This window comes from Opisthocomus hoazin, chromosome 25, assembly GCF_030867145.1.
Source record: "Opisthocomus hoazin isolate bOpiHoa1 chromosome 25, bOpiHoa1.hap1, whole genome shotgun sequence".
NCBI lineage: Eukaryota > Metazoa > Chordata > Aves > Opisthocomiformes > Opisthocomidae > Opisthocomus > Opisthocomus hoazin.
The window spans coordinates 11016573-11035342 of NC_134438.1; the positions used below are offsets into that span (position 1 = coordinate 11016573).

Consider the following 18770-nt stretch of genomic DNA (forward strand, 5'->3'; position numbering starts at 1 on the left):
GTCAACCATCACCGCTGATTCTCCCAAAAGCTTTAACAGCATTGTGGTCAGGCAGTATTGTTGTGAGGCAGTCGGAGCGCTTGTGTGCCCAGTCACTGGGAGGACAGAGAATAAAATACTTCTACACATACAAATGTCTGCACATTGCTCTGCACTGGTGCAACTTGCTTTGGTTTCATCCTTGCCAAGAATGGAATTGTTCTTATTTTGTTTGTGTGCGTATTTTGCCTCTTTCCTGGTGTCTTCCCTTTAAGCCCAGGACTGGTGAACTGCATGTAGCACAGAGCTGGGCCCTAGGAGAGGGACTTCGGAGCAGTCCAAACGCCACGCCATGATTCCCTTTCTGTCCTCTCCGAGGCAGTGTGTCTTCACACTCTAATTAAACAGCAGTCTGACATCTTTTTGCTGTTTTGATTGCCTTTGAACCTTGGCAGTGTGATAAACAAACTTTGCTTCTCTGCCTACCATGAAGCCACACTGTCATGAAGCAGTTTATTTCCTCAGGTCTGATACGGCAGCGCTCAGCACCCTGTTTTCATGGCATCTGTACGAGCGCTGATGCCAACAGCAGAGAGGGACGGCAGCTGCCGTGCACGACAGGCGATGAACCGGACAAGCTGGAACTCCGATGTCTCTTTGATGGCCCCTTGTAGCTCGCTGAGGTTTCAGACGCCAGTGCTCAGCAAGCACGCAGTTCTCCACACCTCGGTCGGCTGGGGCTGGTGGTGGTGCAGAGCACGGTGGTGCAGGCTCTTTGCATGTCTGTGAGCTGCAAGGAGTAACCAGAAGGGAGGAAGGAAAGCAGAATGAACATACTCGTTGTCATGGGGCATAAATGAGAATTAGAATTGTCCGTCAGTTCCCAAGCAGTATGTTCGTGTTTCAAAGTTCGCTCAGGACAGAACAATCAAGCAGGTCCTGCAGGGTGAGATGTGCTGCGTGGGATGGGCTACCCCAAACAGCGGGCTGGCCGGGGGTGCTGCCCCGATCTCCAGCAGCGTCCAGCCCCGGAGGGTGCAGCAGCCCCAGCAGAGGTGACAGCGGAGACCCCAGGCCCCAGGGAGCCCTGCGTGCTGCGGGCACAGTCCCGGAGAGGCTTCGCACGTCTGCGGGGTTTGCACAAGGTGCCAGTGCATCCGCCCCCGGGCACCGCAGGGAGACAGGTGATTAGTGAGTGATGCTGGGAAAATAAACGCTTTCAACAACACTATTTACTCTCCCGGAATACAATGAGACTGAAAGGTAAACGCGAGCTCCAGAAGAGGATTATCGTTCATACAATGTACAACCAACCTGCACAACTTACTGGCATTGTAGAGGTGAGGAGTGTCACAAAATTTACAGAGGATTAGGCAGCTTTTTTTGGCTTTCAGATTTATATTGAGGCATACTGTTAAAGACAACAGGACTTTCACTGAAGGAACAGCAGCGTCATGACTTGCTTTCGTTATTAGTGTTCTTCACTAGCACATCAGTCCCAGCACTTCTGAAGCTGTCCTCCATTTCAGGCGTATAAACACGGCAGGGATCTTCCTCCAAGGTTTGAAAGTCTCAGCCAGTGAAAAGACTGCGTTGCATTTTCTTCTCCTGTTCAGGGGGATGGATAAACTGCTAACCCTGGAGCCAGAAGGACACTCATCTCCTCCTTGAGTTGTCCCTGCTGTCTACATAGGATCGCGTCTATTCTCTGGAACGCCTGGCACAGGCTGCTGTCAGTGGCTCATAAGTTACGGATCACGTCTGCTGTCACAATTCCTGCGTAACATATTGAAGGTTGGTTTTAAATAACGTGACATTGTCCCTTTTAATGTGCAGATCGTGAATGCCACAAAGCTTTCAGCCTTCTTGCTTCCATTCTGCGAGCGTGAAAGAAAATTTATCTCTGGCAGTTTTTTCCATGCCTGTTGGCAGACAGCCCGATGTACCTCAAATAGCACCGAACACGACGAGCTAAACCTGCGCTTGTTGCAACGCCATTAATGCCGGAGGCGTTACACCTCAGATGTATTGGGAGCACTTGGTTAATGTCCCCAAACAAGTTTAGATTACACTGTTTTACCCCAGCAAGCACGGCTTTATTATAAGATTGGTGTTCTTCTAACTTCTTTGGAAGCATTCTCGCTTTTTTGGTAATAGCTGCTATGTAAGTCGTAGGCTAACAGGCCTAAAAGTTAGAGCGATCTGTAAGAACCGGGAAATATCTAGTAGCAGAAGTTATCGGTGTTTGTTATGAGCAGGTTTCTCAGTGGTTTCTGTACTATGCAGAAATTAACCACTTGCTGCTGTTTACCATTGCAGAACATTTTGTGTTGAAATGCGATACTTCCAGTGCGCCCTGTTGTGCCAGCGGAGGTGAACACAGGGACAGGCAATGGAAACAACAATCCGTTGTTTTACCACTCGCAGATGTTCTTTGGCCTCTGCAGATGCCGGCTGCCCCATTTCCTCCTGTGCAAAGGAAAGCAGCGTCTGAGTCACGCCAGGTCACACCTCCTTATTTGCAAACACTGGCCACGCTACCCGCGTCAGGCCTCCGGTCCGGGTGCGGCCGCGATGCACAGCGTGGGCTTCAGCCCACGGGGCACAGCTGGAGCCTGCGAGACGCTCCTGAAACGTCGCAGACATCAGAGCAGATTTGCAGCAGAAATTCAGCCTCGGAGTAAACCAATGAAGAGGACTGGGAGCGAGGTTTTCCATTGGAGCCATAAGGCTTTCCAAGGATTAGTTTTCAGCTGTTACAGTGGTGACACTGATTTTGAATGAATTTTCCTGTGGTTCATAGTTTTTAGTGTGTCATTTGTTAAACAGCTGCGTGACGCTCCCGAACGCCGTGATTTTCACACTGCGAGCCTGGTGTGTAATCTGTACCTGGCACGAGCTCATTGCTACGGCGCAATCTCTGATGGTCTTTGATAGAAAAGCCCACGTGGAGAGGAGCCGCCCTGGATTTGTGTTTTCCAGTTGAAAAGTGTCACCACGGGTATGCCCAGTCGGCAGCCATCGTGTGGCCTCCGCTCTGGCCGAGGGGCTCCAGCTCTGGCCCACCGGCTCCAGCCACAGCGGCCATGCCGCGGGGCAGAGGCGAAGGCCAGCGGGGAGAGCGGAGCCCGCCCGGCCCGCGGCAGCAGGGCAGCCCGGAGGAAGGCGGCCCCCGCCGCCGCGCTGCGCAGCCCGGCCGGGCCGAGGCGGGCCCGGCTGAGGGGGGCTCCGGGCTGGGGAGAGACCCCGCGGAGGGGAGACCCTGACGGGCGGGAGGCGCCGGCCGCGGCGGGCCCTCACTGAGGCGAGAGCCTGGCTGAGGCGGACGCTGGCTGAGGGGACTCCTGACCGGCGGGAGATCCCGCCTGGTGGGCTGCTCCCGCCCGGGGGTCTCCTCGCCGCGACGGGCCCCGGCTGAGGGGGCTCCTGGCCGGGGGAGCCGCCCCCAGCCCGCCCGGCGCTACCGGGGCTCCCAGCGGGGCCGGGGGGGGGGGCCGGCCGCAGCGCTGGACCCGAGGGCGGCCGCGCGCTGCCCGTGACGGCACAAGCCCCGCCCCGGGGGGGCCGGCGGCGCGGCGGGCGGGCGGGGCGTGGCCAGCGCGGCCGGCGGGGCTCGGCGGGGGGCGCGGCGGTCCCGGGGACGCGCGGCGGGGGCGGGGCCGGCCCGGGGGCGCGCGCGGCGGGGCGGGGCCGGGCGGGAGGGGAGGGGCGGGGCGCCGCCGCGGCGGGGCGGCAGTCGCGCGGCAGCCGCGGCCGGGCAGGGAGCGGCGTTGCGGGGCGTTGCGGGGCGGGCGGCCGGGCCCCGCGGCGCGGGCATGTCCAAGACGCTGCGGAAGAAGCGGCACTGGCTGAGCAAGGTGCAGGAGTGCGTGGTGTCCTGGGGCGGCCCGGCGGGCCCCGACCCCGACCTCCTGCGCGGCGGCGCCGAGCGCGGCGAGTTCCCGTACCTGGCGGGCCGCCTGCCGCCGGGCGGCGAGGGCGCGCCGGGCCCCGCGCTGCTCTCGGGCAAGGCGCCGGCGCCGGGCGACGTGCTGCTGGAGGTGAACGGCACCCCGGTGAGCGGCCTGACGCACCGCGACACGCTGGCCGTCGTCCGGCACTTCAGGGAGCCCGTGCGCCTCAAGACCGTGCGCCCAGGTGAGCAGGCCGCGCCGGACCCGCGGCCCGCCCCGCCGCCCGGCCGGACGCGGGTAGGCCCCGCCGCGCCGGCGCCCTGCGGGGCGGCGGGAGGGCCGCGGCGGGGTGCGGGACCGCAGGGCGGGGGGCGGGCTGGGAAAGTTTCCTCGGCTCCGGGGCGGGGGGGGGGGGGGAAGGTGCCTCCGCCGAGCGGGGCGGCCGCGTGGGGCGGCGGGCTGCGCGGGGTCCCCCGGCCCGGCCCGGCCCGGCCCGGCCCGGCCCGGCCCGTCGGGGGGCTCCGGCCGCCGCAGCGGGCTGGCCTCGGCGGGCCGCCGCCCCGGTGCCGGTCCCGGTGCCGCGGCCCTAGCCCGGGGGCGGGCGGCCCGTTCCGGCGGCCTCGCCCGGGGCGCGCCTGTCCCGGCGGGGCGAGGGCCTGGCCCCTGGCCCCCGGCCGCCTCTCTCCCCGCCGAGGCTGCGGCCCGGGGCTGGGCGGCCGCAGGCTGCGCGCCGCAGGTCCGGGTGCCCCGACGGGCGCGGGGCTCGGCAGCGCGGGCTGCGGGCGCCGTGCGGGGCTGAGCGGAGGCTTCGGGCGGCTCCGCCGGTCCCGGCAGCGAGCGCTGGCCGCGGGGCACCGGCTGCCGGGGTCCGGGCCTGGGACCAGCACGGTTCGGTGTTCGGGTGGTCTGCTTCCCAGGGCCGGGGTCCGGCGGGCGCGGGCGAGCAAGCGAGGATGCCTGGCCGTCTGCTGCGGCCTCTGCTTCGGCAGAGGCGAGCGGAGAGCAAACTCTGGGTGTTCTTTTCTCATAGATTTGGATTAATTTTGGGTGCGCTTTAACTGACTAATGATCTCGGGTCGTTGTGGTAAAACCCTCTGTACCGACGTGCCTGTCAGGTGTCAGATCAGTGCTGAACAGTGGCACCTGCAGTCGCGCGAGCTAACGATGCACAGTGCGACCAGCTCCCAGTCCAGCGCTTTCCTGGCCGGACGGTCCAGGTGTGAGCGTGATCTGTGGTAAAGAAACTGGCTTTGCTAAAACCGCTTTTCTCTGACTCCCAATTGAAACCAGTATTTCCATGACTGAAGTCTGTAATATTTCTTACACAGCTTCTATATTTAACGCCTGTCTTGTACATCTTTCATAACTGCTGGGTTGCTATTTGACTTTAGCTAATACCTATTTTAAATCAGATTTTCCTCCTGTGACCACTCATGTGAAGTCATCTTCTTTATAGTCCTGATGCGTATCACCTGTTAAATTAAAAAAAACCCAAACCAACAAACAACAAATCCACACCTTAAAAGCACAAAAAAAGAGCAAACTGCTGCAAGTTGAATGTAAAATAAGGGGATAAAACCATGGAGGAACAAATTGTTTAAGATAGAAGACAATAATAAATCTATTTTAAAAAGCAAAAGCTCATGGAATGTGAAATTATAGTTAGGAGATCAAAGGAATTTCTTGTGCTTACTATGGAGGGAAGTAGGGATATTCCTGTACTGGCACTTTCCGTGACAGAGAGATATCTCAAACTGTCAAATTAAAACTGGCGGAAAATTTTAGAAAAAATTGGTACAATGAGTAGTAGAAGATTGCCAGAACCAGCTGATGTTCTCCAGGAGTTCCATGTGTGAAGCACTAAACAGCAAAGTGTTGGCTGTTCCTTAGATCATCCGTGGTGTGGAAGGGGCGGGAGGCAGGGAACATGGTGCCCGTGGGAGAAGGGTCCAGGCGATGAGCTGGACTGACCTCGGATTCCAGCAAGTTGGTTAAAACTGTGGTTAAGAGTGAAACTATTGGGCATGTGAATAAACACCAGCTAATGAGGAGAGTGTTGCTCTTTAGAAGAAAGTCCGTTAGTTCTTGAAGGTTCACCAGCTGATCTAATAAAATCGGAGTAATTGGGTGTAGCTGGGTTTCCAAATAGACTTTCGGCAAGGTGTCAACAGACTTGAATAAAGCTCTGGCCAAGTGAGTGTTGTGTGGCGGTGTAGCTGCCGAAAGATAAGAGCAGCATTCTCCTGTGGGTTGGTAACCAGTTAGGATACAGGAACGGTTTCCTCAAGAGGAGGAGACTGCTGCTGGAGTCTTGCAAAGACCTGTGCTGATTAGCATAGTCATCCAGAGCTTGTAAACTGAACCCTGGGATGAGTTGTAAAAAGAGAACTAGCATTTTTATGATGATTTTATATAACTTCTGCAAAAATCAAATGGAAGCTTCGGATCAAGCAGTTCTTCTCATACTGGAACATATTGCAGGCTTATTTACCACATCAGATGATTTTTGCAGTAATTTTCTTTGCTAGACTTGGTGTCCTTAAATACAGTATTTAAAAGCATACTGGTTTTCGTGGTTGTGTGGGTTTTTTTGTTTGTTTTTTGCAAGGTTGCCACAGTAGCACTCGGTGGCAGTGTTCCAGTTTGGGTACATGCAGTTGTGAAAGTTGTTGACAAGGCATTCTCTGTGAAGAGCTGTGACTTGGAATTTGACTTTCCTTCTGCCCGGTGTGATCCAGCGCAGTCCAGACTCGCTGAGCTTTGGAAGGCAGCCGGGAAGACGCGTGGGGTTGTGCAGGGGGTGGTGGTGGAGGGAGCGAGGGCTGGGGAGCTGGCTCTCCGTGGTGCGCTCGTAATACGAATTGTCAGAGACCTGTGATTGCATTACTGGTTTAAGGTCCCGTCTCACACGTTTTTCTCCAGCCAACGCTGCTCTCTCTCAAATGGAGCATCATGTTGAAAGGCATGGGGTGCCTCTGCCAGCAGTCCTGCACGTGCCCGGTGGCTCTTCAGATTTGAGTGCTGTTGGGGCAGAAGTCTGGGGTGAATCAGCTTCAGGGGTCTTTATCACAACAGCGAGGAATTGGTCACCTTGTCTCTGAATTTTACGGCGTGTGTAACGCCTCGATGCTTATGGTCTGCTGCCACATTTTAGAAGGGCAGCTGTGGTGTTTAAGAGCTGGCACCGTTTTCTGGGTGAAGTCTGTGCAGGTGTCCCAGTGGCCTTGAACAGCGTGTCAGGGGACTGGACTGCTTCATTTCAAGTCGTGGTGTAGTCCTTCATTAAAGGCAGCAACAGCTTTAGTTGACAGCAGTAAAATCTGTCTGTGATGCTTCTAGCAAGCTCATAGAAATTTAAAAAGGAAATTTCAAGATGGTGTTTAGCCTTGTTTGAGAAGACACTCGAAAGATGCGAATGTTAATTTGAATGCCATCTGTTAACTGCATATCACAAATGATGGACCATTTTGTTGATGAAGAAACTTATGCTTCCCTTTCTTGCTCTGTCCTTGCTTGCTGAGGAGGGAGAGCCGGACCAGTGTGCCACAGGCTGGGTTGAGTGTCGTCGGTGCCGCAGCTGTGCCCCAGACCCGGTCTGGCTCAGGTGCGTGCAGGCTGGCTTGCAAGATCTTCGGTTCCAGTATTGGTAGGGGCCAGTGTAGCAAACTCTGCAGAAGTCCAGTCTCAGGCTCTCTCTGCCAGTATACCTGGGCTGATGTTAGGATCCGAGTCAGCTAAATAAGTTAAATATCCCTTCATTCTAGTTGATGTTGGAGATTATAACCATACCTCTATTTTTGCATAATTCATCACCACCTTGATCAGATGCTGTTTGTGCAATGTGGTGTCTGTATGTATGTGCACGCGTGCTAACATGGGCCAGCTCGTTGTAATGAGCACATTTGTATTTTAGCCACACGTGGTAAGTGCTGGTTTCAAGCTAATCGCCTGCTTACATGCACCCGAGCGATGGCTGCCGTGTGGCTCGAGGACCTTCCCTGTCCAGTGCTCCTTGGATTAGTACATTAGCGTTGTAATTAGCTGGCACTGCTGCAGGTTCTTTTATTTCCATTAAGGGAAAAAATAAAGCATTTTGCTTTAGTCAGATCCATTGTCTTTGAGTACCAGGTTCATCCTCTAAAGGTACCTACTAGTTCCAGATGGCATTCAGATTTGTCCAGAAAGATGTTTGTGTGTGCAGGCGAGCCTGCTTGCTAAAATACTCACCGGTAACAGCTTTGAATGCCTGCTTTCTTCATAGCAGCATGGTAGCCAAAATACATCAGAACTAGGTTGCAGGCTTAAAGTAACAAAAATTGCTGATTATCTGCAAGTTCCTCTTTCTGCAGCCTGAGTCGCCAGATACTATGTAGGAAGGAATGTGTTTTCCTTCCAAACGAAGGAGCTTTGATGAATACAGCTACTCTGTGGCAATTATTATGGTTTCAAGGCCACTATAACTAGCATCTGGGAAGAAATGGGCAGCGTCTTGTAGTTCTTCCGCTTGAGAAACATTTTCACAGTGCATAGTTTTGTCCCAGGATTATTGAGAGGGTGTATGTTGAATCCATTGTGTCAAAACTGATCTTTGATTTAAAAAATGCTGCAAGGTTTAAAATGATTGGCAGTGCCTTTCAGACTATTTTAATAGTCTCAGTGCTCCTGAAACTGTTAAACCTTGGTTTCCTGTGTGTTTGTTTTGTAGCTGACTTTCACAGCTTTCGCAGGCGTGGCTGCAGCTCTGCCTCCGACCGGGGCATTTATTCGTCCTCTCCAGTCTGGATGCCCTGGCCTGCAGTAAGGTCTCTGTTTGTGCTTTGATGGTTTTTTTCCCCAGCTGGGGCATGTGAAAGACTTCCCAGCTCATACTCGCAGAACTCATGGGGTCTTTATTTTTTCAGTCCTTCATGCCGTTTACAATATATGCAGTGTGCCCCAGTCCAAAGCTGATGCACGTTGCTGCTTCGTGTGCACTCAGCCGTAGTCTGCAGCCTCTCGACGTGACATCTCTAACTACTTCAGATCTATTCCTTTCTTTGAGCTACAAAGCATTAGTACAGAGAATGAGGTGACTGACAGGTGGATGTAGTGCTCTGGAGTTCTCAGTACCAAACTAAATTTTTTTGAGTCAGTATCTTTTACTAAATCGTGGAATTCTCTTGAAGCTGGCAAGGCCTTGTCTTACCAAAGTACTTTCCTGTTCAAAATCCAGTACAAGCTTACAAGAAGGCAGCTTACTGCTGGATGCGTTTTCTCACGTGACTCGAAAATTGCATGGTGGTCAATCCCTAATGCCTCCATTACCAGCAGAAGTCAATGGAAATATTTAGAGGTCGTCTTGTGCATGGGGGTCCCTTCTCTGAAGCAGAATGAATGAAAAAGGTGATGACAAATACAGTGACTCAGATCAGGATTCAGCACTTGAGACAGAATACTCAAAGCAGAGTATATAACATTCATTTACATTTTCTCTTGTGCTTGAGGTAGATATAAAGCCTGCGTGTGGGGGTAAACATTTGCATGTTTGGCAATTAAGGCAGAGAGGCGGGCACGCCGCACTCCAAGCCTGTTTTTGCAAAATCAGATGAATTCTAAATGTGCTGTGTGAAAGCGGAGATCAGAGTACACACTAGGATAATTTTGCCTCTTGGAGGAAAGGCATTACCCTAATTCTGTGTTTCTTGGGAAGCTGGCAGCAGGCCAGCTCGGTGATTAAACAGACTAATGTGTCGCTCTGCTAGTCTGAGGAGCTGAGGCAGCCGCTCAGGTCCTTCAGTTCTTGATGCCCGTTACGTGGGGGCTGCTGGATGCTGGCATGGAAAGCTGCCCTCCCTGTTGAGAAGGCACGGGGAACTGATCCATTTTTACACAGGAGGAGGAGAGGTTGATTCATTTTACTACACCAAGAAAAGCCCAAAATGTACAGGGTTGCTATAATGAACATGTAGGGTATCCCAGGTTCATGAAACTGGGCAGAAGATGGATGTGCTGTCTTGAGAAAGAAGACTGAACAGAAACGCTTTCTGCTGGCGGCTGTCATTTCTCGGAGACATTGGCGGCAGCAGCGGTGTGTTCTGTAGCAGTTTGAGAGAGCCACCTTGCGCAAGGAGCTGTGAGGTTGCGTCTCAGGTGTGTGGATGCAGAGGACTGTTATCAAGCGCTTGCCAAGGGATGGGTATTAGTATGTGCGTCTAATTTGTAATCTGGTTACTCTTATTCATCTGTATGTAAACATGTTATTCTTGGCATAGAACATATTGCCTTTCCCTGTCACATACTCCTTTGTTTCAGTTTTGCTGCAATGAGTGCTGTGTTAATGATTTCACAATCAATGTGCTCTAATATTCTGTTCTTTCTTGGTGTGATGGTTTCAGACGATAACGAGGCCTTGTGTGGCTTTTGCTACTGTGCTGCCTAGCACTGTGGATTTAATTTGTACTTTTTTGTTCCCTTCAGGAGAGCCGTTCTCTTCCCTGTGCTGTTCGTTGATGTCTCCCAGGAGAGACCCGGTAGGATAGCGCAGAGTAAGGCCAGCGCGTACCTGGAGCTGGTGCAGAGCGGGCGGTGCGGGCGGTCGTCTTCGCCAGTCCCCCTCCTCTGTGTCCGTGTCCTGGCTTTAGGGGAATGGGGCTTTCACTAGGACTGAATGATCGAGCGCTTGTGTTCCAGTTATTCCTGGAAGGAAATTTGCTCATTCAGGTAGACAGTTTTCGTTGAAATTCTTGCATGTATATTGCTTTTCTGTTTAAAATAAAAAAAGATCTTAGGTCTACATGCCAGCACAGAACTTATTTAAAATCCTTGAAACTGTCATTTTGCCACAATTCAGTGGCAGGAGGCTTTCTCTTCTGTGTGAATGAAGTCAAGAATGAAATAAACACTAGCCTTTATTAGATGCCATGATTTCAACAGCAGATTTCGTCTAGGTCTTGAATTCTTGTCTGTCTTTTACAAAATGTTAGTCAGTTGTAGAAAATAGCTGGGTTTTAACACTCTTAGAAGACAGAATTTCCTTAACTTTTTAAAAGAATTTTCATTTTTTTTATAGAAAACAAGGACACTTTAGAACTAAACTATCTTTTTAGAAAATTCCTGACGTAAACAAGCTGTGCTTATATAACTTGCTATGCACCATGCTCCTTTATTATTGGAACATCTGCTTCAAGATATTTTTCAGCTGATAATGCTTAAAAAGATCTTAAAATATAACAAGGACTGTGCATCCAAATTGACAGCTAAAAAAATTAATTTTAATTATTGCTCTGTTTTAAGGTCTTTGAATTCATTCTTCTGGTTGCTGTTCTTAATTCATGATGCTTCCTTTTAAGAAATATCTTGTTCCATGCATGGGCTGTAAGTTAAATCACATCTTGTTCCCTGAATGGCAACAATTTTCTTCTTCAAGCAATACTATGCCTGAGTGTACTGGATTTGGGTTAAGAAAAATATGAGCTCTTTGTATTTGAGAGTAAATTCCTTATTTAGTTCTGCTGGACAGAAGGGGAGAGGAAAATACAGTAGGATTGCAGACTTGTGTTGATCTGTAACACCACTGTCAAAACCAGAATCCGAAGTAATTCATCTTCTCAGTTGCTAATTGGTATTTGAATCTGTGTTAAATTAATCTTTTTGGGGCCCTCAGCAGGTCACAGTGGGAATGGGAGCTGCTCCCGGGTGACAGCCCGGCAGTAGTTGAATACAATGAGCTGTCTTCCAGTCTGATGAGTTTTAAAAGCAAGGGCATATACTTTGGGTGGGAAGGGGAGCATGCTAGGAAGGACGTTCGTCAGCGTGGCGTTGAGGAAACTGCAAAGGCACTAATGCAGAACAGAGGATTGCCACCATGGGCGCAGCAAGTCACAGGGCACTGGGGTCCGTGTTAATTTTTCCATACTGGCTGTTAAAACCTGTGTACAAGCTGTCCCTCAGCGCTGCTGCTCAAGGTGCAGATATGGGGGGTTGCACATAGCCGTGTTCTGTGAGTAGCTTAGGTGTAGCTTTCAATATTAAATACAATCATAGCAATCTTTTGTTCAAATTTATGCTGCTGTGCCTTTTTTCTCATATGCAAATGTAACGTGTTAAAGTAATGATCTTATGTGGAAATGTAATTTTATTTGCAAAGCACACCAAGGTTGTTAGACATAACTGGGCTTTCTCCGACAGAGAGCTTTTGGCGCATGTTTTCATAGCTACCTTTAAAAATGCTTGCTTAAAGCTACGTTTCAATATGTATGTTTCTCAAGCCTGTAATTTTTCATGACTTGTTGGTTGCTCTCAATTGAATGTAACTTCTTCACATCGAAAATCACTAGTGTGTTACTGTCCATCCTGTGTCATGCTTCACTTGCTGAACAGTAGTCTACTTTGTATAGCCTGATCCATTGCAAACTGTTTTCCTGAGATACCAGTAAAAAGTTCATTCCTTTAAGGTCTGGATTGCAGTTTACCAGTATAAAAAATGTAAAGCTTGGATTCTAGCTCTGTCAGATCATTGTACACTTGAATATTGCGTCTTACTGTGTTCTACTTCAGTGCTGTTTCATTACTGACTTTTGGTAATAAATACAATCAGACTAACAGCTGGTGTCTTATGAATATGGATTGTGGATGCTATATAAACATCAGAAGTATTCTGGTTTTTGGTGTCTAGCGATGCTTTATTTCCATCTGCATGATAATGAAATATTCTTTCAAAAAGGTGGTAAAGGCAATCGACAAGGTTAATGTGATGGTGCGAATTATCCGTTACTAAAGTTGTTTCTTCTGAAATCTACTTCATTTGGAAATAGAGAACGTGCATTTGTACAACTCCAGACCAGTATTGCCCTAACATGAGAACCTAACGCGAAATCCCACGTCAGCAGTAGCTGCATTGCACTTGTACAAACCCCTGTGTGTCTGGTGGGGCTGGGACCTCCCAGGACCCTCACTGGCGGTGGCTGGCACCGGGCGTTCAGAGAAGCTGGTGGCATCACCCTGGCTCTGCTGTGCCACAGGTGCCCGAGCCAACATGTGCCGGGCAGCTTGGATCTGGGGGGGAACACGGGAGCTGCGGGTCGCAAGCTGTGTTGCCAACTTCTGCGGATAATGTTGGGGGGTGCTGTGAGGATGACTGCTCGCCTTGCCTCAGAGAGACAGGAGTAGAGGAGATGCAAAGAAAGAGATCGCCAGCCTGGGAAAACTCTGCTACAACGAGACAGAGGAAGGTGGAATTGCAGCGGAGAGAAGCACGAGGATGGGAACATGCAAAAACTGTACAAAAGAGGAGGATTAGGAGTTTGTTGCTCCTTCTCTCGCAGCACAGCTACGAGGCCGTAACCTGCAGCAGACAGTTCCTGATAGCAGGAAACGCATCTCCAGGCACGGGATGTGCCGGGGCAGTCCCCGGCGTCGGGTTCAGCAAGGTTCAGGAATTGTTTGAATTTTGCCTTGTAACACTTACTTTCTAGTGACTTGTACGTGCTGATTAATAACTCTGTGGGGAAGGGCATGGATGTTCAGGTTTTTTCTAATTCGGTGCCAGTGTACCTTCAAACTGAAGGCACAGGAATGCTTCCCTGGCGTGCTGGATGTTATTTAGAACTTTATCTTTTTATCAGCCAAGTGGGAGCTGTCGGAGCCCCTGGAGGCCATGGGGTGAGGCTTGTCCCCTCCTGATGTGCCCAGTTGAGATGGGACCGTGTCAGCTTTTGCTTGTGTAAATGTTGGGGAGGGGGGGCTATAGAGGCTTCTGTCGAAGTCGCCCAGAAACCTCTGCAGCCCTGACTGTTCAGGTACCGCTGGATGTCACCTGGGCTTCTCGGGAGACACGGGAACGTGGCAATCCTCCCGTTGTTCCTTTGTCGGACTATAAATACATATGCGCTGGTGTAGCTGTGGGGCAGCCCGAGGCAGGGTGTGAGGGGATGCTTAGCGCAGATGTCTCGAGCGAGCTCCCCAGTGCCAGGGCCCGGCAGAGCCCCACGCCTCTGCCAGGCCGGGCACCCGGAGGTGTGACAGCGGGCAGAGGTGCGGCGAGCTGTGCTGCTGGGCACGGCCACCCCAGGGCCGCTGCCACGGAGAAGGTCACTGCAGCTGTGAGAGGCAACTCGTTGTCTCCAGGGTTGGTTTATGAAGCTTACTAACAAGAGGAAATAAAGAATTGGAAATTGGAAGCTTTTTTTTTTTTAAAAAGAAACTACTTTTCTTGAAAACAATCACTCAGGCACCCGGAAGGTGTGAATCGGGTGATGTTTCCTCTGTCTCGGATTCTTGGCTTGCAGGTTTACAACATCAGGAACTGTCTGCAGACTGTTATGGGTTTACATAAAAACACTTTCAGAAGTTTTCAACTCAAGATGCATCATCGACGAAACATTCTAGTCATTTAAAAGAAAAACCAAGCTCCCTTCCTCAGCTACCCAGCTGAAAACCCACATGCATTTTTAGGCTGGCCATTAGGCATGTCACTTCTTTGTAGTGCAAATATGAATAAAGATCTCATGTCTCAGAAATAAAAACGAATGGTTGGTATGTTCCAGCGTTGTTCTCCTCCTGGGAATCAGATGCAGTTTGAGGTATACATCATCGGCCAGTTTCTCTGAGCTGTGACGAACACCAAAGGCCATTTTGCATTTTAAAAATAAAAGCTGGGAGATTTGTGCAGTCATCTGCCAGAATGCTCTGAAAAACAGCTATTGATACTTGGTGGTTTAGCCTGTATATCAAGCTTTGAATGTAGCAAATATAAAGGAACGTATTTAGTGCTGAGTTGCTACTGAAGTGCCCCTGCTGCTGTTGCCAGAGGCCTTTTTTGATAAAACATTTAGGGAGAAATTAATTTCCCTTGGACTAGGATTGTTTCGCAGTTGTATTTTGAGAGCAATTCAATGTTCGCTATTGTGTTTGGGGTTCGAATTGTGTCTCTCCTGTTACGGACTGTGTTAGCATGCAGGCCAGGGCGCAGCGTGCAGTTGGGAACCGTTTTGCCAGGACTCAGGTGTTTGCCCTTCGAAAGGGTTCGTCAGCTCTCGCGTGCTCTGGGCAGAACGGGGCCTGCTGGTACGGGGAAAGGGGAAGGGCCGTGACCAGCTTCGGGCCCTGCTCTGGGAGCCCGTGGGTGCCGATTTCTTCTGGAGTCCTCCCTGGCCGTGGCATCAGGCCATCTCCCTGGGCCCCCTTCCCCTGGGCCTGGGGACGGTGCGGGTCTCTGCCGTGCTCGTTCACAGCGAGTGCCCGGGTGGGCAGGGCGACGGCGCTGAGCTGCGGCGCAGAGACGCTGGGCTGCGTCCCGCGGCGCGGGAAGGCTGGCCGTGTCCCAGGGCGCTGCGCCGTGCCGGCATCGAGGTCTGCGTGCCCGTGGAGAGCTGTCTTGGCAGATCCCCGACACGGGGAGAGAGCTGCGTGGTGCCATATGCACTGGGTTTGTGCTTAACTAGAAGAAACGTGGTTAAAAAAACAAATCTCATGTTGAAAGGGAGATGAGAGAAAAAATTCCATCTGAAGTGACTGCTTAATTACTGTTTGATACAGTGATGTAGTTTATCAAATTAAGTTGTCAGTGGAAATAATGTTAGGGTAGGAAGCGTTGTTTGCTCTAGAGCAGTAACTTTGAGCCCGTTTGTCTGAATTTTCCAGTATCACCAAGTCTCGTGTGACAAAGTTAAGCCTGTTTTTAATCTGTGTGCTCCTAATCGTTTCGTGAGCGCCGTGGGAGTCACTCGGGGCATCTCGGTCTCCAACAGCCGCAGGCTGAGACCCGCTGCTGCGGGGTGTCCGGCAGCGCTGTGCAGCCTCTGGTGACTGAACAAAAAGGTTCCCGGAAAGAAATTTGAAATATGGCCTAAGGTATTTGATCTGCAGTTGAGTAGGTCTTGAGTATCTGCACATACCTCTTTCTTGACTCATGAGGTCAGGCGCTTGGGTGAATCCAAATAGTTGAACCAGTTTTAATTCTTGATATCAGCAGAAAAAAATTTATTTGGTTCAGTTGTAAGCATAAAGAAATTGTTCTTGTAAATCATTGAAAATAAAATTTCTGTGGTGGTTAAGACTGGTGGTAAAAGTTATGAAGAAATAGACATAGCAACCAATACTCGACTTTGTGCTTTTGTGTGATTTTTTTTTTAAAATAAAGGTAACTTAAAGATAGCAAAATGAAGTACATATGCTCTTTAGATGACTAGGTGGTTTACTGTCTAATTTAGTTAAGAAAGCCCCTTTAAAAAGTATTTAAAATACTTAAAATCTATCTAATCTATCTAAAAGATAGATAGTATTTAACTATCTGTTAAATAGTTGCCGCGGCTGTAGCCAATCTACAGGAAGAGCAGTGTGTGTGGTATCTTGGACGTGCAGTCTGGGTTCTGAAGAAAGCAGCACATAGCAGGGGAGTGGTGTCCAGCGTAAAACTTAGTGAATCTGGGTAGGAAAGTCACTCTCAAAACCAAATTGAAACAAAAAGCAGAAGTGCCTGCCTTGGTAGAAGTTTTCCTTTTCCCTGAAAGACTTTTTGGAAGATCACAACAAGGGTATACTGCAGCAGAAACGCGGGCCGCTTTGTTCTGTTTGGCACGTTTCTTCTGTTTGCACAGCTGGTGGCCTGCCGGCGTTGTCCTGCAGCTGGATGCGGAGACGAGTGTATGTCAGTGATTTCTTCTTTTCCTGACATTATTAAAAACAAAACATAAGACCATTGACAGATGATTTGAAGTCAAAATTCTCGTAAGTTAAGGAGCTGATGAAGTGTTTCCCTCCTACGCCAAGTGATTGGTATGAATAAAGCTAAGGACACAGGTGGACTGTGAAATCGTTTTGACGCTTTGTGCTCAGACGGACGACAGCAACACCCAAACCCCAAACCGCTTAAGCCTTCCCCCCCTCTCAAAGGTGTCGTTGCCAGCGTGTGCACCTTTGCTCTGGTTTTATGCCAAGCGTGCTGTGACCTTCTCGCGATGGACGGACGCCGAGTTTGCTGTACTACTCATTAAATGCAAGAGGATTAACATTCAGTTGATTTCCTCTAAAACCACAGAACTATCGGGAAAGAACTAAGCCCTCAAGTTTGAGGTTTGTAGAAATGATTTCCTCCTAATGCATGTACTTGGGGACAATTTTCGAATCCTGTTGCGTAAGAGAGGCAGAGCCCTATTTTAAGCCCAGGGAATGATGTTTAATGGCTTGTTTTGTCCTTTATTGGTCTAAAGAATTCCTCAGAAATCAGCTGACCAGAAGTGCCAGGGAAGTATTTTTACCTCTGTTGCTGAAACTGTTATCGTTCAGTAATTTCACTAATCTTCTTTGCAGTGAGATTAGTTTGTAAATGCTTTGGTGCAGGGAGAACTTGTTTGTGAAAACTGCTTAGTCCTATGGGTACCATCGAGTGGAAGCACCAGCAAGTAATCAAATACAGTATTCCATTGCTGAGCAATATTTCGAAATACTTACTGCCTTGGCTTCGCTTGAAGTTGACAGTGTATCTGTGGAAGAAAGTGTTTGCAATGTGAACTTTAATGCTTTGTGTTTGGTATATGACAGAAAATGCTAATGACATAAGTTTGAAGACAACATTGCTGTGGTTTTATTTCGTATTGAGAGTTGGTCCGTCTTGTATGAAACAGTTTTGTATGAATAAATAAAAATTGTTGTCCATTATTCTAGATCTCTGACATGTTCAGATGCCACTTGTGCATGTACATTTAAAATGGCTTATTATAGAAGCATTAATATGCAATATTTATGAATAAAATATTTTTAAATGTATTCCCTGATAGATAAGGCATGAAGTGTTGATGGGTGTATGCAGCTGGTGGTGAAACTACACAGAATAGCTGACGTAACTGGCTTATGCTGTGTTCTCTCACGAACTTTGAAAAAGACAAATAGTTACGTCCTTGACAGGCCGATGTACTATTATTAAACTCTGTTGTGTGGTTTATTTACCAGCAGCAGGAAAACCGTTTTACTGAGTGCAAGGCCTGAAGTACTGCTCGTGTCATGGAATGACGAACTACAGCAACTTGCCTCCAAATTGCGGGCGTTCCTATCTGCCCTACTTACTCAGTATAAAAAAAACCCTAATCCTGTGGATTTTATTTCCCTCTCTGTAGGACAGCAGTGAGTAATTACTTTTCTCTGGTGAAGGTAGAGATGTTGGAAAAGTTTAATTAATGCCCATTAGGAGATGGTGCTAGTACTTAAATGAATTCATTAGGGCAGGGCGCTTAATGTTCATGAAAATAGCGAATAATTGAATGTTGTTTACGCTGTGCTGCAGATCGTATCTTTTTGTTCTGCTCTGTTCTGCAGAATATTTCAGGATAATGTGGGCCTTCCTTAGCCAGGCACATCTTTTCTAACCCCCATGTAAAGTGTACGGATTCGAAATGAGGTTTGGGTTTAGAGCATAAACCTCCAAATCTGCTGCTGTTTGGTCGCTGTGGAACCGAGTAACGTAACGGGAAAACGGGACATCTGTCTGCTCAGCCGCAAGGTCCTGCACCAGAAGGACTTTGCTGGCACTTAGTTTTGCTAGCTGAATAGCCTTATAAATACGAATCTTTGATATTAATCTTCCTCCCTGAGTCAATAACCGGCCGAAGGCAGTGAGAGCGCGGTGCCGGCCTGGCTGCTGCTCCCGGGCCCTGTGTCGTGCGAGCAGCAGTGCGGTGTCCCAGTGCCCGACGGAGAGCAGCACCCGCTCGGACGGGCTCGGCTCGGGTGCCGCGGGGCGTTCGGGGGTCTCCCCGAGGGGTGCGAGGCCCACGGTCGCGGCGCGGGGGTCGCGGTGTCTGTCCGTCGCTGGGTGCTGGTGAGTCCCCAGCGGCAGCGTCAGGGTCTGCCCTGGGCTCGGTGGAACGCTCAGTTTGTGGTTTGAACCTGGCGTTACAAACATTTGTAAATCACAGGTACTTGTGT

The 18770-nt window shown here is 50.0% G+C and overlaps 1 protein-coding gene across 2 annotated transcripts in view; it reads left to right on the plus strand.

Moving 5' to 3' along the window:
- The first annotated feature begins 3738 nt into the window (after nucleotides 1-3738).
- The window catches only part of MAGI3 (membrane associated guanylate kinase, WW and PDZ domain containing 3), a 70428-nt gene continuing 55396 nt past the window's right edge, over nucleotides 3739-18770 (plus strand). For both annotated transcript variants that reach the window (XM_075442954.1, XM_075442955.1), the window contains exon 1: nucleotides 3739-4116. In XM_075442954.1, the coding sequence (XP_075299069.1) occupies nucleotides 3795-4116 (322 nt within the window). In that variant the 5' untranslated portion in view covers nucleotides 3739-3794. The remainder of the gene's footprint in view (nucleotides 4117-18770) is intronic.